Source organism: Artibeus jamaicensis, unplaced genomic scaffold (genome assembly GCF_021234435.1).
Source record: "Artibeus jamaicensis isolate MK-2021 breed Jamaican fruit bat unplaced genomic scaffold, CSHL_Jam_final scaffold_3151, whole genome shotgun sequence".
Taxonomy (NCBI): Eukaryota; Metazoa; Chordata; class Mammalia; order Chiroptera; family Phyllostomidae; genus Artibeus; species Artibeus jamaicensis.
The window spans coordinates 2,406,257-2,432,615 of NW_026522037.1; the positions used below are offsets into that span (position 1 = coordinate 2,406,257).

Below are 26,359 nucleotides of genomic sequence, written 5' to 3' on the forward strand. Positions count from 1 at the left end.
CTGCAGGCGCTCACTGCAGCCCTCTTCCTAATCGCTGCAACCCGGACGTCCCCAGCACCCGTGGTGAGGGGTAAAGGACCTGGGGTCCACCCAGACCTCAGAACGTTGTCGAGCACGGAACGGAGATGGGCTCTCAGGCCAGCCGAGCCCCGCGGTCCGCCGGCGGCTCCCACTTCTGCCTCAGCCCAGCCCAGGGCTGCACACGCCGCAAGGCCCGTTCCCTCCGCCCACAATCCGCTCCTTGTGCGTGTGCTCAGCCAGCTCCCACATCTCTCCTGGGTCAGGAGGGGTCCCCTGGACCCCTCTGTGAGAGCAGCAGGCCCTGCCCAGATGCCCGGCCCGCTGCTCCGGCGCCCGTGGCGCACCAGCCTGGACTCACCCATCAGGCTCTGCCGCTCCTCCTTCTTCCGGGCCTTCTGCTTGGCCTCCAGCTGCACCACCGACAGGGGCGGCCCCACTGTGGGGCTGGGGAGGGCACTGGCCGCAAAGCGAGCCAGCAGGCCCAGCCCGCTCTCCTCCAGGCCTGGCGACAGGTCCCGCTCCCGGGCCCCCAGCCTGTAGCTGCCTACGGCCTCGTCCTCTTCTTGCTCCAATTTGTCCTCCTCATCCTCCTCCTCCTCGGAGCTTTCATCTGGCGTGCAGAAAACAGGGGGGAGTCAGAGCCTCGCCTGGGCCTGCGCCGCCCCCACCGCCCCCCGCTCAGCCGGGGCACCAGCCTAGCTCCTCACTCCTCACCAGCTGGGGTGGTCCAGAACCAGCCCTCGAGTCCCCCCGACGGCCCAGTGCCCCATCAAAGCAAGCCCAAGCCGTGGGCACCCCGGACGGCCCAGAGTGGGCAGCGGCTTTGGGGCCAGAGGGGTTTCTGTCAGGGGAGCACCGACATGCACCTGTGCTGCCGGGGGTGGGGAGGGACACACGGACAGGACTGGAGACGGCTCTCTCCACGGTCTCACACGCACACACACGCCCCGACGTACAACGTGAAGGCTGAGGAAGGAGGCAGGAGAGAAGAGAGGAAAGGGAGGGAGCAGAGGGGCAGGAGAGGGCCTGGGGGCTCAGGCTGGGGTTGCAGGCACAGGCGCCGGGGGCAGTTTGGGCGGCGGGAGGCCTGGGGGCTGGCGGCAGGAGAAGGTGGAGTCTGGTCCCTCCTTGGGGGTGGGGATACCTGCGGTTGAAGCCCTGAGCAGGCTCTAAGGTCCAAGGCTGGCTCGCAGTACTACCCGCTCTCTGGAGCACTTGGGCAAGGCCCTGGCCCTCTCGGAGCCCCATTTTCTCATCCGTGGCACAGGGCCACCCTCTAGGCCCACCCCAGCTATAAAGGGTGCAAGTAGGACTGCATTGTCAGTAGGAGAAAGCGCTTTGTGGGTGCACAGAGAATTACTGACATCCACAGAGCCACCCTGTCCTGCAGAGGAGGAGCTGCTGGCCGTGCTGCTGGACTGGGAAGGGAGCGGCAAGGGTGCCGGTGCCCACTGTCCCAGGGGCCCAGGGCCCAGGAGGCTCAAGTGCTCAGAGAGCAGGACTCAAACCCGAGGCTGGCCGGTCAGCCAGTGCCCACAGTCTAGTGAAAAGAAACTCCAAAGGCCCGTGTCTCCAGCCGGTGACTGGACACGCCTCTCCCCAGGGCCTGGCCCTGTCCGACCAACTGGACGGGGGAGGCGGGGAGGCCCCCGCTCCCCCACGGGAACCTACGCTGAAGGCCGGGCTGGAGACACAAGCTTGCTCTGACCTCCCCAGGCTCACCTAACAGGCCATGGATCCCTCAAGGGACACCTACCCAAGGGTGCCCATCCACCCAGAGCACAGGAGGGTTGAGGGGCTGCTGGCCAAGGCCAGACTGGGCGGTGTCTGGGGTGGGAACGGTCGGGGCTTGGCCAGCTCCACGTTTTCCTGCCAACGCCCCAGGCCTCCTGCTTGTTCGAGTGCAACCAGTGGCCACGTGGGGCGGCCCTGGGGCGCCAACCAGGGCAGAGGCTCTCTGCCCACCAGGGGGTCAGTGCCTGCTGAGCGACCCCTGGCTGCGGGGAGCAGTGAAGAGCGTGAGTCGCTCCGAACAGAGTGAGTGGAGAGAGGAAGGAGGCAGAGGGGGGGAGGTTAGGGGTGAGGAGAGGAGGCCGGCGCGCCGAGCAATGGATGAAGCGGGATGGAGGCCAGCGGGCGGGAGGGCGGGCGGGCAGCAGGCAGGCACACTTGCGATCGTGCACGCTGCGGACGTCACGCGGTCTGTCTCCGCCCCAGTGGGCCACAGCGGCAAAGCAGGCTAAGTGTAGGCAGACTTTCGACAGCGCCTGGGTCCCCCACATCAGGCCCCCGGGGGTGGTGGGCGGGGGCTGGCTGGGCTGGGGTGCTGGGTCGGGCGGTGGCCGGCCTTCCCGGAGCTGCTCAGGTGTGGAGACTCAGAACCCGCCCCCACCCAGGAGGAGTCTCCCCTGCAGGGGCGGGAGGGGGGCGGCTGCCTCTGGCCTTCTGGGGGCCGGAAGGCCGGCATCAGATCCTAGAACACCAGCAGCAGCCCCACCCCGGCGCCTCAAGATGGGGGAGCGTCTGGAAGGCAAAAGCCAAAACAAGGGGTGTCTCCTGGGACCCTCCCGCCTCCCCTCCCAGTCTTTTGAGGAGCCCACCCTGGCTGCTCCCCGAGGTGGCCAGTGACCAGGTCTGCAGGGCAGGGGAAGCAGGGTGTGGCAAGAAAGCCACCTGGAGTTGTCCACACCTGAGGCAACGGAGCTTGCCGAGGGCAGGGGGAGAAAAAGTCCCAACAAGAAACCCAGGGAAATGGAGGGGAACTTTTTTTTAATTAAAAACCTCCTGGCCGTAACGCGGTTTGGTTTTGCAAAACCCCACCAGTAAATGCCAAAGCGACCCGCTGCTGCCATAGCCGATGGGGGCAGCCCCGAGGAGGGAGGTGCAAGGGGACAGGGGAAAGGGTGTGCCTACCTACGGACCAACGAGCCGGGCCGGGCCCCAGCTCAGTGACCCGCGGCGCCGTCTGCCCTACTCCCAGCCTTCGCTTTGCGTCCGAGTGCAGCGTGAGAGCGAATGCAAGAGACCAAAACAGACATTCAAAGCATCATGGGTAGGGGTCAAGGGTGAAGGTATGGTCAAGCTGCTGGGGGGAGAAAGCAGACACACTGGAAAAGCCAAGCCAGTTAGGTGTTTTAGTGCCAGACGTCAGTGCGGCCCTACTACCCAGACATCCCTGCGGAGGCCTGACTGCGGGGTCTGCGTGCCGGGGGCCCCTCCCCGCGCCCCTGTGCGCCCCTAGCTGGGCTCTGACCTCTGCTGCGTCCGGCCCTGGGCTGAGGGCCCCTTGCTAGATCTGGGGGACTACCTGCTTCTTTACGGGGCCAGAGCGGGGGTAGGGAAGCCCCAAATTTGGAAGCTGGCACCCCAGCTTTAACGGGAAACAGGGGAATGTTATTGTGTGGAGGCGGCATGGAGTCCAAGCCGGGGGGTGGGGGGTGGGTGTGGGGGGAACAGCAAACCAGCCAGACGGGTCCACAAAGGCCTAGGATGGGGCTGCCTGGGGAAACCAGGCTGGCTGGCCTGTTGCCCGGGAGAATGTGAACCCCAAGGGCACCTGGCTCCCTGCTGTGCCATCTGCTGGTCACCCAAAATGAATCTGGGCCGTCAGGACGAGAGGCGTGGGAGGGAGAAGGCAGACCAGGAACGTGAAAGCCGGGCTTGGACCGGGCAGTGCGAGGCCCCAAGGGCCCAGCCAGTCCCTGTCCAAGTGGCCAGTATCTGCCTGCGCCTCACTCGGGGTGGGGGGGGGGGGTCAGGGTCCTGGCTCTGACACCCAATGGCTGCCACCCAGGCACTGGGATCACTGTAGGGGTCCATCCTGAAGCAAAGCCTCAGCCAGTGCAAGAAGCCATTCAGAGTCTGCCGGCCAGAGGTCCTTGACCCCACCCCTCCCTGTGACATGTGAAGCAGAGGGGGCCCGGGCTGAGCTTCGAGCAGCCGGGCCTCTGGACTTGCAGTCCAGTGCTCCCTCCAAAGCCTTGCACTTGGCCCCTAGACTTTCAGGTGATTTTGACCCTGCGCTGCCTACATGCCCCTCCAAGCAGAGATGTGTGTTAGCAAACGAGACTTTGTAAATGTGTTCGAGGCACTGGTGTGTAGGAACAGAGCTTTGAGAAAACAAAAGACAAACAAGCAGCTAAAAAAAAAAAAAAACAAAGATGACGCTGGAGGTGGAAGCAGTGGACTCGGAACCTGAAACACGACCCGCATGCCAGCAGCTCCCGGGGAGGTTTGAGTAACAGAGAAAGCGGCCTCTGTCCCCACCCCTGTGGGGAGGGGTGGGGGGGAGGGAAGCGGCACCCTAACGGTCTAAGTCAGGACACAGCAAGAGAGACAAAGCACACGGATTTAGTTAAAAATGAACTCGATATATTTAATAAAGCTTGGTATTACCAAAATTGCGGTACAAACATCAAGTCACACGCCCACACGACAGAATTCCATTTACAAAACGTCCCTGGGGGGGCCCCTGCCGAGACCCCCACCCCGGCCTGCGGCCTAGGGGACAGAGGCGGCGAGAACGGGGTGGGGCGGAGGGGGGAGTGGAGGGAGGTGAAGACTCGGATCAGTCCGTATAAAAGCTCAAAAAGAGCTAGCGTGGCGTTATCACAACGATACAGGTACAAATCCACCCGAATACGAGGCTGATACGGCAGGCTACGCTGCCAAGCACCGCGACGGCCGCCCCGCGGCGCCATCACTCCCGCACCCCGGCTCTCCCGCTCGCTCGCGCTCACTCACTCTCTCGCTAGGAGACACGGAAGGGGGTGTGTTTGGAGCTAGTAACCTTGGTCGAAGGAGTCCTCCGAAGAGTCGCTGAAGGAGGAACGGGCCTCGACCTCTGGAAGCAGCAAGCAGAACGGCTGCTTCCTGCCGGCAGCCGGCTTGGGCTTCAGAGTCCGGGCGGCCACCAGGCCCCTCTTGGGCAGCTTGGGGCCTCCCGCCAGCTTGCTGTTCTTTGCCGCCGCACCACACAGGACAGGAGATGTCCGTCTGGAGCCGGAGGGGCCTTGGGCAGACCACTCGTCCCTCAGGAAGTCTTCCTCCTCCGAGTCCGTATCTGTAGTTAAAGTAGTTTTTAGTCAAGTAAGTCACCAGGTGGAGGGGGCGCTGTCTGTCTCACTGTGTGGCTGTGAGTGCGCCCCGGCGCCAGAACAGGCAGGTCCCGGTGTGCCTGCTGCCCCGAACGAGCAGCCGGGGCTCTCACCTCTTACCTGGGAGGCCTCTGGGGCCCTCTCCAGGCTGGCTACTGCCAGCATCGCCCCCAACACAGTCACCTCCACGCACAGCCTTCCGGGCCCTGGAGGAGGGAGTCCCACTTGCAGGAAGGCCTCTCCCCCTGGCTGGGGAGGTCACCGCTGGGCCCTGTCTGCCCCGAAGAACTGCACGCAGCCCAGGGGAGGAACGAGGCTCAGGAGGAAAGAGCTCAAGTAAAGCTCTTCTCCCCCAAAATACCAGCTTGGCAGTGCGTGAACGCGCCTCTTCCCAACACAGCTCTTGGCCGGAAACAGGCCAAGGCAGGTGATGTTAAACTCTCTGTCCAGGGAGCCGGTTCCCAGCACACTGCTGCTGACTCCCCACAAGTCTTAGCCTCACCGCATCGGCCACAGGCTTCCCAAGGGAAAGCTGCCTAGCTCTGAGGAGTGGATTGTCAAGTGGACAGAGTTCGGGGCCCTTCCAACCAACCCACTCCAAACACACACTGTTTGGATCTGTCTCACACTGGGGCCATCAAGCAAGATTCCACGGGAATAAAAGGCTCCGCAGCCAAAGCCTAATCCCCTCATCTGGTAAAATCCACTTGGAACACTGAGGACCAGTGCACGGCCACAGCTCTGCCCACGCCCATGGTCTCCAAGGCCAAGAGAAGCCGTGGACGGGGGCTCCCTCTGGTGGCTGCCTCCAATAACTGCGCTTTCCACCCCCACTGAGACCCTACCTGCAGATGGCCTGGCAATTCTGGACAAGGACAACGACAAGCCCTGATGGGCCACTGCCCGACCTCTAGCCACAGCTCTCCCTCCCGTGTGCTCCATCCCAAACTGGAGACGCCCCTGGGTGACAATGAACAACTTGGCTTCCCGCCAAGAGCCACCAGGCACACCACCCAAGGTGGAGAAGCAGGAGAGCAGCGTTTTTTCTGCCCTCCTCCAGCCAGGGCAGCATCACTCCACTAGAACACACCCTTGACCTCTGCGACTGCGCACTGTCACAGGCCTAGACGACAGAAAAGCCAACAGGAAAGAGAGAGGACCTCTCTCCCCAACCAGCTAGCTGAGGACAGGCCGGGTCTTCAGACCTCCCTGGTGCGACATTAACCCACCCCCACCCGGGACAATGGAATCCTAGACAGAAACGTAACAGAGTTGGACTGGCAACCTGAACATGGCTTCGCACACATGCACAAATCCACTACTGTGGACTCGCCGGCTCACATCACCCCAAGATGGCAGGGACCAAGCTCACCTCTGGCCTCTAACTGTATCCCATTCACATGGAAGTGGGGGAGGGGGGATTCCTGCTGCAAGCAGCCAGACCACACCCATCGCTACCTTGCCTCTCGTGGCCCTCTCCTTCAGAAACCAGCAGAGGCAGAGAGCAGGGGAAGCCCTCCTGCCTGCCTTCCGAGCTCCCAGTCTCTGGAAGTGGTATAGGTTCTGGGCGGTGCTGTTTGCACCACACCCATCTGAGTCAAGGGACCACAGAAGCTGTCATTCTTGCTTGCCCTCTTCCGCCCCTCTGAGAATCAGCCCTGGAGACCCACTAGTCCTAGGCAACCCAAGACACATGTTAAAAAGCAAAGCAAAACAAATACCAGCAGCACCTCGTGCAAGGCACCCCATCCACCTCTGGGCCGACGTGAGCTCACTGAGAGCTCACGGCAGCCCTGTGAGGCAGGCGACCTCAACTTCCAAGTCCATGACAATTCCATCTCCTTCCCTTAAGAAAGCATGCTTTGCCCTGGCCAGTGGGGCTCCCCAGTCAGGACACATGCCTGGGTTGCGGGCCAGGTCCCCGGTTGGGGGCACTTGAAAAGCAACCACACATTCATGTTTCTTTCCCCCTCTTTCTCCCTCCCTTCCCCTCTCTTCAAAAATAAATAAAGTCCCTAAAAAAAAGGAAGCACGCTTTATTATAACATTGAAAGTGTCTCCTTTTGCTCTTGACATTGAAACTCCCCAGCCTCCCCCAGTGAACCAGGCAGCGCCAACCAGTAGCCCAGACTCAGAAACTCAGTCACCAAGGAAAAGGCCCTTCACCCGATCCACATCCTGAGGCGTCCACTACAGACCCCACTGACGGGCAGCAGATGTGGAGGGAGCCCCTCCTGGCCTTCCTGCTGCAGCCACACCCCTAGTCCCCGTCCATCCTGGGCATTAGGCATTCTGCCCACAAGCAGTGACACCTATTACATGCCACACGGCAGATCGAGCCGCTCGAGGCCACCATGAGTCGCAGGGGCTGACACCAGGCTGCCGGGCTCAGGAAACCTTGTCCCGAGCTCCCAGCAAAGGAGCTCCGGTTAGTAAACTGAACTCAGTCCCAGGGCTCCACAGTCCCCTGCGGCCAGCAGCGACGATTGTGGGCGGTGCACAGGCCATGTCCACCTGGGCTGAAATCGTGATCCCGGCCCGACGGCCCCACCCAGCACAGTCAACCTCGCCCGGCCTCAGCATCTAAAGACCAAAACAGGGGGTTGCCTAAAAGGCTGTCACCAAGACGAAGCGAAAGGCTGCCCGCATAGTTCGGTGCCCAGCACGGAGAGCGCTCATTGGATGTTCTTACCAACACTTGACCCGAGGGAGGGGGGCCGCCTGGGGCTGGGTAGGCGGAATCCTCTCTATGGTCCTCAAAGAGTGGCCACTCTAGGCAGGGCCTCCAAAACTCAGTGGCAAAGCTTCCACACTGACGGTTTCGACAGAGCGAGCCCAGAGGGCAGGCGGACTTCCGCTCCCGCCACCAATCACCGGCACCCACCTAATATGGCGCCGGCCAATGCAAGTACTTCCGCCCCAGGCGGACCCACTTCCGGTCCGGAGCCCGTGCAAGACAGAAGAGAGACAGAAGCCCGAGTCCAAGACACGAAGGAGGGAAGAGAGAAGTCGCGGCCTGCTGGCAGCAGCGCGGCCTCGGCTACTTACTGTAGGAGTAGCTGCTCACTTCTGAGGCGAACGGGGAGTGGGCCAACTTGGGCGGGCCTCTGGCCTTGAAGCCTGCCTCCATCTTCCTGGCTTTGGAGGCCCGTTTGTGTTTACCATCTCGGGAGGCTTTCAGAGACAGGCTGAGGCCTTTGGCCAGCGCCTTCCGGTCCTTGCCCAGCAGGCTGTCATAAGGCGTCAAGTACCTGCCACAGCCCCCGCCTGGCTTGGATTTCCCCCCAGAACTGTCCAAAAACTTGAAAGGGGACTTCAGCTTGTCCTGCTTGGTGAGGGAGAGGGCCTTGTCCAGTTTGCTCGCCAGCTGCTCCTGGTCACTGGCCATCTTCTTCTTCTTAATCTTTAGCTGGAAAGGGAAGTCCCGAGTTAGGTCACTGGACCAGGCCTGGTAGTGGGGCTCAGAGCGGAAGCTCTGAGGAGCCCAACTCCAGTCCTCCCGGCCTCAGTGGCTTCCCACAAACCACTCAACTGCTCCTAGCCTCAGTCTATAAAAAGGGGATACCTGTGCTTGGGCACTCGAAGGTCACTCTGCAGGTGAACTGAGATAAGGCACTCGGACCACTTATCCAAACTGCTGTTACTGCAGTGATAAAGATCGCTGGCATGGGATCTCCACCCTGGCCCTCCGTGGTGCCGTCTGGAGCCTCCCATGGAAGCGCTTTAAGTAAACAGAGCTGCCAACAACCTGGAGAAGCCAGCTGGACCAAGGGAGCAGGCAGGGAACTGAGCTCCGACACCCAGATCAGAGCCCAGCTGAGCTGCTCATCTCAGCCACCTCCGGCAGCCGACAAAGAGGCCTAAATCGGCCCATCCAACCACAGGGGCCGAAGCTGCCAAGAAAATGCCTGGAGCATGCCTTGGATGCTGAGGCAGAAAGATTAGCGATTTCAAAGATTAAATCACTGCTTTCCCTCTCGTCAGCTGTAGTCATTTGTTGTGGAAATGAAATGTGCAGTTTCGAAGCCACTAATGCCCCTCGTTTGCACATTTTATCTCCATTTTCTGTGATCGGGTAACACTTTACAAGGAGAAAAAAGTTGGGAGTGTCATTTCAGCAACAAAAGTGTGCTTCACAGTTTGAGAGTATAAAGGGTCCCAGTGTACAAACTGGCCTCTCCCCTGCCGCTGGGCCCTTGTGTGAGTACTTCCCCCTGATGGTCATAGCAACCGAAACAGCCCCTTCACACAAAGCTTTACAAGGAGGGGTGACAAGGTATGTCATTACTTAGAAATGAGGGCTTTAAGTGGATGACTTCAATGCTCTGCAAAAATAAGGAAAAATCAAGGAGCCGGCTCTCACCCCATTACCTCTGGAGAGTTACAGAGGAAATTACAATGGCATCGAGCCCTTGTTTCTTAGAACTACAGAATGGTGAAGCTGCTCGTTAAACAATCACACTGTTAAACGACAGTGTCATTGCACAGTCTATCTCCTTGGCCTCAGCAGAGGGTCATGAAGCACAGGCAGGGGATGTGGCTTTCAGTCTGGGCTCTGCCTGCGGCTGCATTACTTTGCTAAGTATCTGAGCTCCTTTGGGCCATTGTTTCCCTCCTCTGTGCAGTAAGGTTGGAGGAAGTAAGGCAACTGTTCTGTGCAGCAGCAGGGCCAACAGACTGGCAAAGGGAGTATGAACTCCACACCCCGCCAAAACTTCGGCCCGTGCCAGCGGCACGCCCAGAAGACGAGGTTACTGACCTGGCTCATGAAGTCTGCCGGGGCATCATGCTCATCCCAAGGCTGGCTCCTCCCCCTAGTTTTCCCGGTTCCCACGGGGGCTTCGTGCTCCTCCTCGGGCCCCTTGTGTCTCTTCCTCATCCCCGCACCCAGCTCGTAGGCATCCGATGTCAGTAGGGGCTTGCTGCTCAGCCTGCAACCAGAGGCACCGCCAGTCAGCACCCTGTCCAGGCAGGACTCAGGGGCCCGGGGTCTGCCCTCGTGGCCCTGAATGGTGGGCTCTGGATGTCGAAGCACAGCGACGAGTCTGGGGAGAAGGGTCCTGTGAAACTATGGTGCTGGGATCCTGGGATACTTGTGAATGAGGCAGAATGAGAGTTTAATGGGAAAGAAGGGAAACTCCGAGGCAACATCCTCTGCCGGCCGCCTCCTCTCTCCCATAGCCCTTCACACACGCTCACACACACAGCTTTGCATGGTCAGATGCCTCTTTACCAAAATGTGCCAAGAACCAGGATCAGAAATGCCAAGGAAATCCATCAGCATGGGAGGACGACTAAGACCAAGTGCTTTGCTGAAGAAACAGCCACAGGCCGGTCTGCAGACCTCTGGGAGTGTAAGCAGCCAGGACGTGGGCTCACGAGGGCTTCTCTTGGCTCCTCTGAACTAAACCCTCACCAGTAATAGTAACAAAAGCATCTAGCTTTTACCCGGTGCTTACTATTTGTCTCCTTCCATGCTAGTGCTTTCCATTTTAGCCACGAAACAAGGCTTTTTCGTTCAATGTACTACTGTTCATAGCTGAGGAGTCTGAGGCTTGTAAAAGCTAACACCTGGCCCAAGGTTACAACCAGGGCTGGAGCTGGGACTCAAAAGCAGAAAGTGCAACCCCCTCCAGGGTCCACATTCCTAACCGGCAGGCCGGTGTGTACTGGCTGGCCCAGCCGCGGCTCCCCTCTCCAGGGGCTGCTTTCCCTAACCCCGTGGCTGGTGATGGCGGACTTCTCCTCGGCTTAGAACATCCAGGAACTTTAAATGCAAGCTGTGGGGGCCCTTGGGGCTGTCTTCTCCTTAGAAGACTGGCGGCAGCCCCACTGATTCTCCTTCCGAAGACACCCCCCGGCCCCCTCTGCCTCCTCAAGCCAAGCATTGGGCCACCTGGCGTCGCCTGCATGGATGCAGCAGGCTGAGGCCCAGTTCACCCCTTCCTTTGATGGGGCCCGTTGAGCACTCGCTGCTCCCAACACCCAGGGAAGACCACAGCACCCTTCCTATCCGTGCCCGGCCTGGAGGAAAAGTTCTCATGCCAGCCAGCATTCAAGACCTCCAGAGGGGCCACACTTAACTTCTACTGCCACTTAAGGAGTTTGTCCCCGATGGAGACGGCCCCAGGTCACAGGGAGCAGGCTCAGGCATGATGAGCCAGCAGGTCAGGCCAGGCCAGGTGGACAGGAATGCCACCATCCAGCACAGAGGGCACTGAGTGTCCAGCGTGGACTGGGAGCCCACCCCACAGGAAGAAGAGCTCCGCGGGCCCTCCACAGGGAGGTGTGCGGAGGAGCACGAGAGCTGGTCCCTCGCAGCAGAGAAGGCGGGCTCGGCAGGACGACAGGTGAGAGAAGCACCAGGATGACGCCCAGGAACCTCTCCCTGGGGCCGCCCGCCCGCTCGGTCCTGGCTGGGTGAGCCTGCCTGTCTGATCCGCCACTCGCCTGGCTCACCCTCCGGGCTGCCTGAGAGCTGCCAAACCGGGTGGGTCAGAGCACAGGGGACTCGGGGTCCCGCGCGCCCAGACACAGGCCCTGCGCGGCCCGGCTCCTCCCCGCCGAGCTCTGTGCCGGTTCCCGACCCACCGAGGGGCCAGCCTTACTTTCCGCTACTGTTGCGGCTCTTCCCTCTCTTGCGGGGGGGCGACAGGGCGCTCAGGGCGTGGGTCCGTTTCCGCGGCCTGCCAGGGCCTCTGCGTGCCAAGCTTCTATGGGGATCCTCGCGCCTGTCCCTTAAAAAGAATCACACGCTTGGCTGTGAACTGAGGGGTGGAGGGGGCGCGGAGAAGAAACACACAATGCGCCCACGCACTCGGGTCCTCACACACCTCTGCCGGCCTACCACAGTGGACCTACTGAGCGCCAGCGCCTACAGAGCCGACGATGGGGCGCCCTGCCGGGCTGGGCCGCGCCGCGGGGTGCGCACTCACTCGGACTCGCGGCGCCTCTGCAGCTTCAGCAACTCGCGCTGCTTCTCCTTGTAGCGCCGCTGCACCTCGGCCAGCCGCATGCGGAAGTCCAGCTCCACGGCGTCCATGCTGTCCAAGGGTGACTTCATGGCAAACATCTGCGGGGAGAAAGGCGGTGAGGACGCCGAGGACCACCTGCTCCTGCCGCCCGGCCGGGCGCTGGTCAGCCAGGGTGTGGTCAGGCCTCACGGCCAAGACCCGGCGCCCAGCTCGAGTCGCATCTCTGCCACTATCAGCTGCAGCCCTGGGCACGGCACAGAGGCCTTGTCTGCGTGACAGGGACCAAGAGGCCCACTCTGCCTCTAACTGCTTGAGCCCTGTGGGCCATCACATCCTCTCTCACAGATGGGGGAGGGGCGCAAAGGAAGCCACTGCCCACGGCCTGCCCCCAGTAGTGAGGGCACAGCCAGGGCTACTCTTCCCGACCCATCACGGGCTGCCCCCACGACACACCCTGACATGCCATCCAAGAGGTAACTGAGACCCAGAAAAAGAAGAACTTCCCCAGGGCCACCCAGCAAGTCAGGGGTGGGAACTGGATTCAGATCAGGCTCTTCCAACTCCGAAGCCAGCCATGCCCCAGGCAAGGTGGCACCAGGGCGGGGGGCCGTCTCCACCCCCCACTGCAGAGGCCACGGGCAGGAAAACCCGAGCCCAGGACACCTCACCCGCTCCTCCTTCTTCTGCATCCAGCTGTACTTCTTGTTGGGGTTCAGCTCCCGCGGAAGCCGCAGGTTCTTGAGCGGGTCGGCGAAGGGGCTGTCCAGCACCTCCTTCAGCATGTGGCTGCTGGCGGCCAGCAGGCTCTCCAGGGAGGGCCGCACAGCCGCGCCCCGCTCCGCACCTGCAGACAGGAGGCAGGTGAGCCCCCCTCCTCGTCTGTGCTCCCTGGGGACCAGACTGTTTGACACTGCGGCCAACCCCCTGGGACCCCTGACGGGAGGGGAAAGCAGTCCAGATTAACGTGCATTTAATTTAATGTTTCCTCTGTGTCACAATATACGGTCAATCTCTGTGACCATTCCACACGCCTCTTTCCTCCCAGTGTATACAGCCCCGTGGAACTGACATTATGCAGCAGGATCGGGGCCTGGGCGCACCCTCTTTCAGGTGGGCGCGGCCTCCACCCTGGGGCGCTGGCTGTCCCTGCTCCCCAGGCAGGATGCCTAGCGGTGCCCTGCTTTCACCACTAGGTGTCAGTAGTGCTCGCCATGAGCCCTGTCACTGCTCAGGGACGCCCCCTGGTGTGGCCCTCCCAGTCCTGATGGAAGTTGAGGAAACCACATGGTGAACCCCATCAGCTCCCACCGGTGCCATCAGGGTGAAGCGGTGAAGCACGTGGCCCGCCCTGTGGGGACGCCGGTGGAGCACGCTGGAAGGCCCCAGGAGGATCCTGAGTTGGTGGGTGAGGCTGCTCTGGGACAGGGGAGGGGCCGAGGCGGGGCTGTGGCACCTCCTCCACCCTCCCACACCCCGGTCTTGCTGGGGCTCTCCGGATTGACAGCCCCCCGCGGCCTGGACAACTCTGGCACCAGCTGCTGCAGACTGACCTGGTCCCACAACCCAGCAAAGCCACATGCTGAAGCCTGAACCCCAGGACCTTAGAACGTGACCTCATTTGCGCACAGTCTTGAAAAATGTGACTAAGTTAAAGTGAAGTCCTCGTGATGGCCCTAATCCAATATGACTACGTCCTTGTAAGAAGAGGTCAGAACACAACCACGCAGAGGGACGACCACGTGAGGACACGGAGAAGACGGCCATCTGCACGCCAAGGAGAGCAGCCTCAGAGAAACCAGCCCCACCCACACCCAGGTCTCAGACTTCTGGCCTCCAGGACCGGGAGACACCAGCCCTGTGGCTTCGCTAAGGCGGAGGTGACCCGGGACCAGAACCCCCGTAGGACCAGGGTCAGTTGCAAAGGCTGGATGGCCAGGCCAGGAGCCCCACCCCGTTCCCTCAGTGTGGGTGGCCGAGGGAAAGCCACACCTGCTTGCACCGAGGAGCACTCGCTGCCCAGGGAAACAGGAGGGACCGGTGCTCCTAACCCCATCCGGGCCGCAGGGAAGAGGGAGCTGCCAGGACCCCTCAGCCCACCCCTGCCCGCAGGCACACTTTCCAGCCCCCCCGAGCCCCAGAGCCACACCCCCACGCGAGCAGCGCTAACGGGCATCTCAGAGGTGAGGTCAGTGTCCAAACCAACCAACCAACAGCTGGTTTCTCCCAAAACCTGCCCCCCCGCCACTTCCCCAGCTCAGATACAGGCCCAGACCCTGGACCGTCCCTCCACACCAAGTCCAGCCTGTCCGAAGGGCCGGCTCCCTCGCCTCCGAACCACCCCCACCCTGGGCCCGGGAGGGCCTCGATGGGGTCCTGTCCCCACCCAGGAGCCTCCCCGGGGTCTCCCTGTCCTCACAGCCCCGACAACCGCCCTGCTTAAGTCTGATCCTTTCACTCCAGCTCAAGACCTTGAAGAGAAAGTCCCCGGGATGCCCCCCACCCTCCACACCGCTCCACCCCCGGTCTCCACACCCTTGTTCCAGCGTGCCAGAGCCAGGCACCGTCACCTCAGGGCCTTTGCACTAGCTGTTCTTTCATCCCGAATGGCTTTTTAAGAGCCACCTTCCTCCTTCATCTTCCTCAGGCACCCGCATCAGGAGGGGCTTCCCTGGCCACGCCCACTGGGCCCACCCTTACCACTCCTTCCCGGTGCTCTTCCCAGTGTCTGCTCCCACCACCTGACACCACCAGGCAGCACTGAGGGCCTCACAAGGCTCCTGGTCGCTGCCAGGCCCCGGCAGCCAAGCCACGCGAGGGATGCAGCGGGTGCTTACTAAGTACTTGTCAAAAGAGAGTAGGTGTGGACCCAAACAGAAAATGAGGAGGAGGGTGAAAAGGGACAGCAGTGGGCAGCAGCCCCCAAACTGGGGGACCCTTCCTCAGCCCCCTTTTCGCCCAGGCACCCCAGGCCTTTTGCGTTCCCCCCAGGAAAGAAAAACACGTTGGTAGGATCAAAGGAGTTTGCTCTGTCCCCTGGAAAAATAGTTTTCTTATCCCAAGTCATGGGAACGAAAGCAAAAACGAGCTTCAGGAAAAAAGCCCAAACACGCCTGCAGGCGGCAGGATGCCTCCCGTCCCAGCTTCCGGGGAGCCAGCCACTGGCCACAACCGTGGCCTTGCTCTGCCCCAGCAACTCTGCCCCCAGGGAGTACACCGCTAGGGAAAGCCGAGGCACGGGCAAAGGTTTTCTTCAAGGGAAGACAGCGCCTTACTTACAACAGCAGAAAGAAAAAAAGAAAACAAAAGGCAAAAGGCAAAAGCCTGACAATCCAGGACTTGACCATGGAAGGCTGAGGCCTTCCACGGCAGAAAACTGGGCAGTCCCTTAAAAAATGTTTCATTATTTTTCTAGTACACTTTTTAAGACTTTATTTTTGTTTACTTACTTTTAGAGAAAGAAGAAGGGAGGGAGGAAAAGAGGGAGAGAGACATCATTGTGCAAGAGACATCTTGCGCGCCCCTACTGGGGACCTGGCCAGCAACCCAGGCACGTGCCCTGACCGGGAATCTAACCGGAGACCTTTCCATGCACAGGCCAGTGCTCGATCCACTGAGCCACACCAGCCAGGTCAAAAAAACATTGTAAAAGACACAAATGTCTTCAATCAAAAACACTGACGTTTTCAGAAAATCAAAAAAATGGGTGTAAAGAATACCCTAAGTGGAAAGGGCAGGTTACAGAGCAGTGTTTACAAAATGGTCTTAATTTTAGAAGCGTGTGTAGAAACAGTTTCAGAGGAAATACACCAAACACCAGCAACGCTATTATTAACTCCTCCGCAGCTGTCACCAGGGGCCCCCTCCCCGCTGTGCTGCCGAGCACCGGGTGGCAAGGCGGTATCCGACCCCTTCACACATTTCTTGAAGTGCTCCGACTTTTCTATGTGGAGCGCCACAGATTTTGTGCCCAGCCCCGATTCCGCTGCCCCTTCTGCAGACGGAACCCTGCTTCCCCAGAGGCCCCCCCATACTCAGGAAGTGACACCCCGTCAAGGGTGGAGCATGATCAGTCTGGTCCATGCCCTCTCCTGAGCTGCAGGGTTTGCTTTTGCAAAATGCATGAACCCCCAGACAGCCCATAAGAATGAACTGTGGCATCTTTGCTAGAGCTACCAGAAGCCCATGGGCCAGGGACAAGTATGGAGGGACAAGTATTTCCTTTCCTCCCCCCCATTAAGAACAGGGGGCCTGCCTTGAATGAGGCCAACTGTGAGGAGAGTAAAGCAACAGGACAGAGAGGGACAGGGATGAGGGTGGGAGGAAAGGAAATGCCTGATGACTGGTCTGAGTGCCTGGATCCAGCCAGACCTGAAACTGCTGCCTAGCTGCTTCTGCACTTGGTCCTGCAAGCCAATAAATCACCCGCCTTTTCCTAAGCCAGTTGAAACGCATTTCTGTCCCTGCTAATACAAAACTCCCCGAGAGAACAAAGAGCAATTTCACCACTACGCAACCCCACAGACTGGCCGAACAACTCAGAGTCCACAACACACTCCCCTGAGCACTTGAAGAAAGGTGTCGCATGTGTTCTAGCAACACTGTTAAGAAGTTATATGAGTAAACCATACCCTAAGTGTTTTAAAAAATTTTAAACGTTATTGAAAAATATTTTTGGCCTTGGTGGGTGTGGCTCTGGACTGAGTGCCAGCCTTCGAACCAAAAGGTCACTGGTTCGATTCCCAGTCAGGGCACGTGCCTGGGTTGCAGGCCAGGTCCCCGATGGGGTGTGCAAGAGGCAACCACACATTGGTGTTTCTCTCCTCTTTCTCCCTCCCTTCTCCTCTGTCTAAAAATAATAAACAAAACCTTTATAAAACTTTAGAACCAGACTCCCGCAGACCCGCCACCCAGCGCGGCTCACCTCCCAGCTCCTGGCTCCGTTTCTCCAGCTCCAGCTCGGCGATCTCACTCAGCAGGGTGATGCCCTGCAGGAAGCTCTGCTCCAGGACCAGGCTCTGTGTGGCCTCCAGCGGCTCCAGGGGCTGGGCTCCGGCACCCGGGGAGGGCAAAGTCCTGGCCTGGGGCAGCTCTGCGGCGGCCGCCAAGGCATTCATGCCGGCCAGCGGGTCCTCCAGGCCGGGCGGGAACTGGTCGGAGCCCTCCTCTTCCAGGAAGCAGGCGCTGCTGGGCGCGGGCTCGGCCTCCTGGGCCTCCAGGCTCTCCCCAGAGGGCACGTCGCAGTCTTCTAACTCCAGGCTGGGCCGTGGCTCGCTGGCCGTCCCCTGCGCCAGGGCTTCCTCCGGCACCGTCTCCGCCACGGCCACGGCCACAGGCACAGCCACAGGCACCTCCATGGGCTCCTCCTTAGCCTCAACCAGCGTCTCCGGGGTCAGCCGCCCCCCAGAGTCCGGGGCCGCTATGCAGGACGCCATCCGGCCTGGCGAGTCCGCGGGTGTCTCCACTCTCTCGGTGAAGTCCAGGCACCGGGAGGACTCCTCAGCCCCCTGCCCACCGGCGCCCAGCACCGGAACCTCCGGCAGGCCACCTCCGCAGCCGCCCGCGGGGCTCCGGGCCACCATGGTGTCCTCGGGGCGCAGTGCCAGTGGGGACTCCAGGGAGGGCAGCTCCGCAGAGCCTTCGTCCTCGTCCTCCACCTCGGCCTTCACCTCCCGCTCCACCAGCGGCTCTCCGTCTGGGCCCTTCCGCAGCGGCTCTGGGATCTTGGAGGGGGACAAGCGAATGGGCTTGTCCTCGGGCGAGAGCACCAGGCGCTCAGGCCCATCAGCCGGCAGCGGCACGTCGGGGGCCAGGCCGTCGGCGTCGGCGGCCGCCGTGGGCTGCAGCAGGAATGGGTAGGGCCTCCCATAGTGCGGCGGCAGGGCTGGAAATGGGTACCTGGGCGGGACATCTGCCGAGGACACCGGGCGTCAGCGAGGCCCCTCCTCCTGCCTCGTCTGCCACCCGTGTCCCCATCGACACCCTCCCACCGGCGGGGACAGACCCAGAGCCCCCCTCTCTGCTCTCTGGGGTCTCGTCTGTGCGGCATCAGAGGGACCCCGCGGGAGAACGGGCCACCATCCTGTCCCCATGGGTCTGCAGGCTCCCAGGCAGGAGCCGCAGTTGGCGTTTTCTCCAGCTCCTCCCACCCCGCTCCCAGCAAGGCTGGTCCAGGAGCAGACGCCTCCTAAGATCCCCGTCTCACCCAGCCTGTGCATGTCTGGCCTCCTTTCCCAAAGAATCGCCTGCCCCACCCGCTTAAAGCAGACTGAGGCACCAAGCTGCTCAAAAATCAATAGCGTGCAATGCTGCTTCCCCACTTCTTCACTCACAGGATGGCAGAACACCAACTCCCTGTGGTGTTCTGAGGCCCCACCAAGAGCCGGCAAGCGGCAGGTGCTTCACGAGAACCAGATGGGACAGAGGGTGGGGACAGAGGATGGGACAGATGCACAGAGCCAGGCATGTGCTCAGCGCTGGACATCAGTGTGACACCCAATCTCCCCAAAGAGGGGCAGCTCCTTGCCCAAGACCACGCAGCATCCTGGCTGCAGAACCTAAATTCACACCCAAGGGGTCCCCTGGGGAAGCCCCCACTCCTAGCCACCAGGGAGGAGGACGGTAAGCCTCAGGCCCACGCATGACACCTACTGCTCGTCCCCACTGACGTGGGCCAGGGAAAGAGCAGGTGCGCAGTGCAGGGGGTGGGCCCATAGCCCAGAATGGGGGCCCCTGTAGTGCTGTTATCGACGTGACCCCTTAGTCCCTACTACACACCAGGCTGCATGTCCTGCAGTCTCTTTGTTCGGCACGGGGCAGAGGCCCTCTGCAGCAGACCTAGAGTCTGCCCACTTCCCTGACACGGCCACTGCGGAGGGGCTCCTGTGTCCACTCCACAGTGTGCAGCAGGGGCTCCCAGAGACATGGGGACCGGACGCTTAAATGCAAGTGACCAGGCGGGGAGAGGCTGAAGGGCCGCACGCACGCTCCTACCTGAGAACAAGGCCTGGAAGGGACTGCTGGCTTCCTTCTCCAGCTCCAAGTCCTTCTTCTCCACCACGTTTTCGGGTGCCTCCTCCTTGCGGGTGATGCCAGGTGTGGGCGGCGGGGAGGCAGGAGGCGGGCTGGTGGGGTGGGAGCTGGGGGTGGCGGGGTAGGAGTAGGCGGGTGGTGGCTTGGCCACGTCCTCCAACTTCTGGATGACTTTGGCCTTCAGGGCGGGCACAGGGGAAGCTCGGGGAGATGGTGGTGGGCTCACAGCCTTGCCATAACTGCCCGCAGGGCCGGTGGCCAGGCCAGGGGGCTTCCGAGGTAGCAGCCCGGGGCCCGCAGCAGCCAGGCTGGCCTTGCCCGTGGTCTCCAGGCTCCGCTTGCTGACTTTCTCCTCTAGCTCCGCCCGGTGCTCCTGGGCCTTCAGCCGCTCCTGCTGGGGAGGGGGCCAGCAGGCGGGGTCAGCACAGCAGGACACATCACCCTGTCCCCAAGCATCCCCCAGCTCCCAGAGAACCCCAGGCAGGGTCCGGGCACAGACAGGCCGCCCTCGCCACCCCCAACCTGAGGCAGACAGTCTGTCTCTGCAGGCGTGTAACAAGCACAGCATTCCCTAGAGAGCCCCAGCAGCAGAGCTGGGGGAACCCCTGGTCCAGACCCTGGCCCTGCTGAGACCCTCAGAGTTGGGGGGTTGGGAGGACCAGAGCAGAGGCAAGGCCCCTAAGATGAAGGAGCTGCCCTGCTCCAGGGACCTTCCGGGCACTCAGATGGCTACCAGCACGGAGAACTCACTACCTGCTCGGCGAGCCCCTGCTTCTCACATTTGGGTCTCCAAACCCCTCAAGGCGGGCAGGGGGCCTCCTCCTGCCTTCGATGACTTTTGAGGAGCCAGAAGGGACAGGGCTCAGGGGCAGCCAGGGCTTGCCGGGACCAGACAGCCCACGCGCCGGGAGAATCGCTCTGAGCCACAGCCACGCACGGTCCCCCTCACTGAACAGCCCTGAAGACACAGGGGTGACTACACCTCCCAGGGGAGGAGACCTGGAACCCAGGAAGGCCAGGCCACTCACACGGCACTCAGCCCGGTGCAAGAGTGCTAAGGCTCAAAGCCGGGGTGCCACCTGCTGCCTGTGCCCCTCTGCCAACTCCTCTTGAGCGGCTGCTGCCGGGGGAGGAGGGGCAGGGCCGGGCAGAGAGCAGGCATCCATGCCTTCAAGGAGGCAGGAGGGCTGCACGGGGCAGGGGGGACGCCTCAGTCTCCTGTCTCAGGGGATTAGGTAGCAGGGATGTAAGAGGCCAAGCTCAGCCTTAGAGGGCAGCCCGGACAGGCTGGGCTCAGGACACGGCAGGAGCCCACTGGGACCCCTTCACTGCCCCATCCACACCTCCCCCGTTCACAAGATCACCTCTCCTGCCTCAGGCTCCCCACTGCTCCCTATACCCCAGCCCCGCCAAGCTCTGTCCACCTCTGGGCCTCCCTCACACAGCGCCCTCTGCCAGGAGGACTCCTCCAGGTCTCCAGGTCAATGTCACCTCCTCCAGAAAACCCGCTGATCCCCAGCCTCTCTCATCTTTCCTCCCCCTCGGTCCTGAAGTTTTTGGAGTTTCTGCTCTGCGTGCCCCGCCATCAGCAGGAGGAGGGCAATCTGCTGCCCCCCAACCCCCGTGACGGCCCCACCCCGACTCACCACCAGCTGGGCGCTCCTCTGCAGCTCCAGGGCCTGGGCAGCCTGCTGCTGCAGGTACAGGAGCTCCTGCTGCCGCAGAAAGTGTTGCTGGGAGAAGAGCTGCAGCTGCTGGGCGTGGTGCAGGGAGCTGCGGCCCGGCGGGTACAGGGCAGGCCAGAGGGGCGGCACGGCAGCCCGCTCCATCAGCTCCGCTGCGGGGGACACACACAGTGAGCTGCAGCGCCCGCCGCCCGCCACCCCCGCTGCCCCCGCTGCACAGATGGGAAGTCTGAGCCAGGGAGGGGGCTTTGACACGGGGCCCGGCCACATCCGACCCGGGCGGCCCCCAACTCCTCCCCCCACTCCTCCCCACAGAGTGGATTCCAAGGGATGGGGGCGGTCTGTGCCCCCCCCCCCAGGGTGGCCTTGCTTTGGTTCTGCACATGGTTTCCGGGTAGGAGCAGGTATCACACGGACCCCTGTGGCTCTGTCGCAGGTGGAAACCACGGGCAGACACCACAGTCCTCTCCGAGCCCCAGGCTGCCTGCCACCAGTTCTGCTGGGTGGGACCTGTTCCCCCCCCCACCGCCCCCGCAGGAGGCCCTCCACCACCACTTACCAAAGTGAGGCAGGTGATCGCTGGGAATGACCACCAGCTGGCCTGACTGGGGGTCCCTGACAAACTGGTAGGCTGATGGCAGGGAGCCCCCCAGGCTGGGAGGAAAGGCGGGTGCCATACCCTGGTGCAGAGAGGGGGGACCCAAGCCTAGGAGAGACCCAGGCCTGAGTCAGCAAACGGGTACCTCAGGACAGGCCCCGCCCCTGCCCACCCCCCAGACCCCCACCTCTAGGGGCCATGCAGGAAGCCAAGGGGTGAGGGCTGGCTGACCACATCGTAGATGCCCGCAGCTGCCCACTGGGCCCCCCCCACGAACAGGCCCACAGCTGAGAACCCACGGGCGGGTGCTGTCGTCACTGCCCCCTGGACAAGTGCGGACTGAAGCTGGGAGCAGAGGAAGTGGGGCCCCAGCTGAGGGAGAAACCACCCACTCACCGTAGGGGTGCCCGGCCAGCCACATGGGCGCGCTGCCCGAACGGGGCAGCCAGGGGTGAGCGGCCAGGTGGGCCGCAGGGTCAGCAGACCAGCGACCGGAACCTGCCAGCGCCGGGCCTCCAGTCACCATGAGATTGGGGTTCAGGCCGTTAGCAGCACAGCTGGCGGGGTGCAGCCGGGCCAGGTCAGCCAGATCCTTGCTTTCTCTGGAAGGAAATGGAAGCATCAGCAGTGGCCCGGACAGCCCTGGGGACACTGCGCCACCCGCGGGACAACACTGCACCCAGACCACAGAGCACGCTCAGAGTCAGAGAAGGACCCCAGGGCCGTCCCCAGGAGAGGGGCTGCAGGGCCCAGCAGGGTCCCCGCCCAGGGTCAGGGGCCACGCCCATCAAAGGTCACCCCGGTCACGCGCCACAGCAGAGGGGCTTCCAGACCCACAGGCCCTGCCGCCCCCAAGCCCTCACCTGAGCAGCTTCTCCTGGTCCCGGTCCAGCCGCGCCCCCAGCAGCCGCTCCTCCCGGTGCCGGGCCCGCTCGTCCCCGCAGTCCTCGTCGGCCCTGCCGTGCCCTGCAGGAGACGCGCAGGCAGTGAGCCCCAGGGCACGGCCCCCAGAGCCTCCCACGTCTGCACAGCCCCTTTCCCCTGGAAGGCCTGCCCTCGGGAGGCACCGGCACCTCTGAACCCTGCCACACGGCCTCGGGGCCAGGAAGCGCTGCCCCGTCACTGCCCAGGAGGCCCTCCGTGCCTCTGGCACAGGCAGCTGGGTCGCAAAGTCAGTGGGAGAACCGATCACTTAGTAATGTCACGTGAGGCCGTGTGGTGTTCACTAACACTACCTACTACTCATTGTCACCCAGGCACATTCGGGTGGGGGTGGGGCAGGGAGGTCAAGGTGGAGGGAAACCACAACCCAGAACAGTGGCCGCCGGTCAGAAGCACAGCCAGACCCTGGTCATGGGCAATCAGCTGCCACACTGAGGTCCCCACAAGTTCTGTCTGTTGTAGACACGTGGCTAATCTTTTCAAAGCCCAGACAGAAAAATAAAACCAGAGAACACCACCCACGCAGGGCAAGGGGGAGCTGCCACCTGGGGTGCCCGTCCCCGCCCTGCTGCCCAGCAGGTGTCCCCTCCCGGGGCTGCTTCAACTTCACCTTCTGAGCATCCTGCCCCCACCAAAAAAGCACAGAAGGCAGGTCCCCGGGTCCAGCCCGGCACATGCAGGCGGGGAGGGGCAGGAGTCCAAGGGCCCCTTCTGCCAGCCCCAGCCCCCCCACACAGCGGGCCAGAAACTGGTGGGCGGCAGGGGACTGAGGCTGCCACCTTCAAGGAGAAATCTTCTGTGGAAGCTCAACGACTCGTCTCGGAGTCAGTCTCCTGGGGCTGGTGTCCTCCCACCCACTCAAGCTGCTGTGGGTGGCAGGCGGGCGCTAGCCCAGGACCCCATCCGTTAGGCACACCCACCCACCCTCAGGGCCCCGCAAACTACAGGCAGCCTTGGCCCCCAGACCCAGCGGTCTCGGGGGTGCACCCAGGGAGGCGGCGGCCAGAGCCTCAAGACACCCTGGTGTCACTACTGTGGTGCAGACGAGCTCCCCGCCAAGGTCCACCGGCAGCCCCTCCCCTCAAGGGCAGGGGTCCCCTCTGCAATGCTGCCATTGGGCGTGTCCCCCCATTTCTACCTTCCTACAGCCCCAAACCGGGACCTCACGAAGACCAGGACCCCCAGGAGAGGCTGTAGGGACAGGGGGACCCGCCCCCTCTGAACCAGAGGAAGAGCCAGGAAAGGGCTGACCCAGCATGCACGGGGGCCCGCAGACAACTAGCCCTGGGGGGAAGGTGTGTCCCTAGAGGTAGCGGGCCACCTCGGGGGCTGGCCTGAATGTTCTGGAAGTTCTGGGAAGTTCCCAGCCGGAGGCAGTGGGGGAAAGCTGAGTGTGTTTAGGCAGAGAAGAGCAGGAGCGCAGACAGGGCGGACGTCTGTCCCCCTCTGTCCGACTTCCTGACCCCCCCCGGTGGAACACCGAGGCGCACCCCTGGCTGCCTGCTAAGTCACTCGGCTTGAGGTCAGCAGAGGCGCTGAGCCCTCACTCCGTCTCGGAGCAAAGTCGCCACGTTGTCCCCAACACGAGGCGGGCGGGCGAGGAAGCAAAGGGGACAGCCCGACGGCGAGAAGGCAACACCACCCAGTCGGGGCGCTGACCGCCCGGGGCGCCCCGGCCTCCAGTGTCATCGTGGTCCCTGCACCCCCTCTGTGAAGCGGGGAGGACGCGACACCAGCTTCTCGGCAGAAGCAGTGTCCCGATGGGGTCACGGTGCTGTCCCGACGGAGCAGCCAGCTCGTGGGCCGACCGCGCTCATCTGCGGGCGCCGGGCGCTGCTGTCTGGGCCTGCAGGTGCCGAACACACCAGCCCTGAGCCCACCCGGGGCCCGAGGCCCCCTGAGGCCAGACCACACCCTGTGAGAGCACTCAGGGGCCTTTCCCCAGAAGGGTCTCGGGCACACGGGCACCGCAGACCCTTTAAGATCCTAACGCCTTGAAGGTGAGCAGAGAAAAGGCAGACTCTCTTATGAAGCACCTACTATAAGCCCATCTGCCCACCGGGCATCAAGGAAGGCGGCAGCCCTCGTGGCTGCCACGTGATAAACATGAAAACGTGGCTCAGGGGGCTGAGGCCTCTTGTTCAAGGTCACACAGCTGCAAGAGGCAGAGCCTGGGTGTGAACCCCTTACAGGCAGAGGGCTCAAGTCACAGAGTAGGAGGGGGAGGCCCAGAGGCTCGGGGTCGGTGGCAGCCCACCTGGCTGGGGCACCCCGACTCCTCCCCTCCCTCAGAGGCCCGGACTGGGGAGAACCACCGCTGTGTCTGAGGGTTTGGTTTAAGGAGAAGGGACACGGCCAACTGTCAGTGGCAACAGGAAGAGGCAGCTTCAGACTCACTTCCAAAGGCCTCACCCCGACCCTGGGACACCTCCTTCTGCCCCCACGCTTGTGTGCAGACTCCCGTCACACACACTGTGCGCACATTCTCACACACACACATACACATTTGCACACTTGCGCCCCCATGGACACAGGCCCCTTGGGCACGGTCAGGAACTCTAGGCTCCAGGACACATTCTGAGGACTGCGAACCCCAAAAGGGTGCCACACTGGAGCATTCTTTAAGGTAAAGGACCAGAAGAACCCCCAGCTCCGAACCTCTGACCAGGGTGGGAAGGCGTGACCACCACTGAGCCACAGCCTGTGCCCACTCCTTCAATCCCAGACTAGGGCAGGGCCTGGGGTACAGCCCCTCAGGCCCAGAGGGTGAGACGGGGTCTCCCCACAAAACCACAGGCTCCACCAGGCCTGCAGCAAACACTCCCTAAGGCAGCTCGCTCTGATGCATCCAGGCCCGGGCCAATCCTCGGCAGACGGGCAGGGCGGGTGTGAGCCTCCGGGCAGCCGGGCCCTCACAGGGCTCCCACAGGACAGCAGAGCTGAGACCGTGGATCCAGGAGGCAGCAGTGACAGCAGGTGAGCCCTCGTGTCAGCTACGGTGGGGAAAGGACGGCCAGCAGCAGGCAGGGACGGGGACCCAGGAGCGTGCACCCAAAAGGCCCAAGTGGCCTAGAGGTCTGGGAGTGCAGGGACCGTGGCAACGCGGGCGCCACAGACCGGGGCCGTGGGCCGGGCCAGCCGGAGCAGGTCCTGGTCCGAACAGAAGTGCCGCAAAGAGCAGCTCTTCCAAATGGTAAGAATTCCAACAGCACAAAGCACAAGGGGCCAAGGAAAGCTCTGGAGACCCCTCCCCCCCCCCAACCCCTGTGCTGGGAATGCGTTCAGCTTCACTAGGAATCAGAAGAAATGCACCGCCCTGGCCAGGCGGAGCGTCGTCCCGACACGCCCGGGTTGAGGCCCCGACCCCGGGTCAGGGCACAGACCAGAATCACCGATGAACTCGTGCAGGAACGACAAATCAACACACCGCCCGTCTCTGCCGAACACAGAGAGCTTTCTAATGACACTAGAACGCAACCCTGCGGTGCCCAAGGCGAAGCGGGCACTGTTAACAGGCACGTAACCCCTTAAGAAGTCACCGAAGTCCTGCCTTGAAGGCCCAGAGAAGTGCCAGGATCCACCTGTCACCCTCAGTCACCGGTTCCACTCACCCACAAAAAAACCCACCACGCACCAGGCCCCACACTAGGTACTGGCAACCCCGACCTGGTTCAGGCACGGTCCCCTCCCTCAAGAACTTCAAATGGAAGGCTTCCAACTGGCCTCTTCCTAGGAACCTCTCCTTATGAGCTGACTCAAGATGCCATGAAGGCAAATGCACAGAAACATTCCACGCCACAGGCCGGAGACAGAAAACATCAGAGAAGGAGCAACCAAGGCGTCCACAGGGGGAGGGCAAGCTGAGCTATGGGCACCCCTGGAGGAACACTAAAGGCGGGTTAAAAAACCGGTGGTCTGTGCTGGCGAGCAGACGCCACACGCCGTGACCCGGGAGAAAGGCAGGGCCCCCGGGCGCCAGGACTGCTGCAGGCAGAAAGCGGCCAACCGCGCGGG

At 62.2% G+C, this 26,359-nt stretch overlaps 1 protein-coding gene across 6 annotated transcripts in view; it reads right to left on the reverse strand.

Moving 5' to 3' along the window:
• The window catches only part of TNRC18 (trinucleotide repeat containing 18), a 75,304-nt gene that overhangs the window by 22,377 nt on the left and 26,568 nt on the right, over positions 1-26,359 (reverse strand). For 4 of the 6 annotated variants that reach the window (XM_053656966.1, XM_053656968.1, XM_053656967.1 and 1 more), the window contains exons 6-18: positions 22,267-22,369; positions 21,800-22,005; positions 21,365-21,511; positions 20,767-20,957; positions 19,082-19,514; positions 17,013-17,999; positions 12,760-12,935; positions 12,053-12,189; positions 11,726-11,854; positions 9,877-10,048; positions 8,166-8,526; positions 4,811-5,083; positions 380-631 (exon numbers count right to left, since the gene is read on the reverse strand). In XM_053656966.1, coding sequence (XP_053512941.1) covers positions 380-631; positions 4,811-5,083; positions 8,166-8,526; positions 9,877-10,048; positions 11,726-11,854; positions 12,053-12,189; positions 12,760-12,935; positions 17,013-17,999; positions 19,082-19,514; positions 20,767-20,957; positions 21,365-21,511; positions 21,800-22,005; positions 22,267-22,369 — 3,567 coding nt within the window. The remainder of the gene's footprint in view (positions 1-379; positions 632-4,810; positions 5,084-8,165; positions 8,527-9,876; positions 10,049-11,725; positions 11,855-12,052; positions 12,190-12,759; positions 12,936-17,012; positions 18,000-19,081; positions 19,515-20,766; positions 20,958-21,364; positions 21,512-21,799; positions 22,006-22,266; positions 22,370-26,359) is intronic. The other 2 variants (XM_053656970.1, XM_053656971.1) reach the window with 2 other exon arrangements.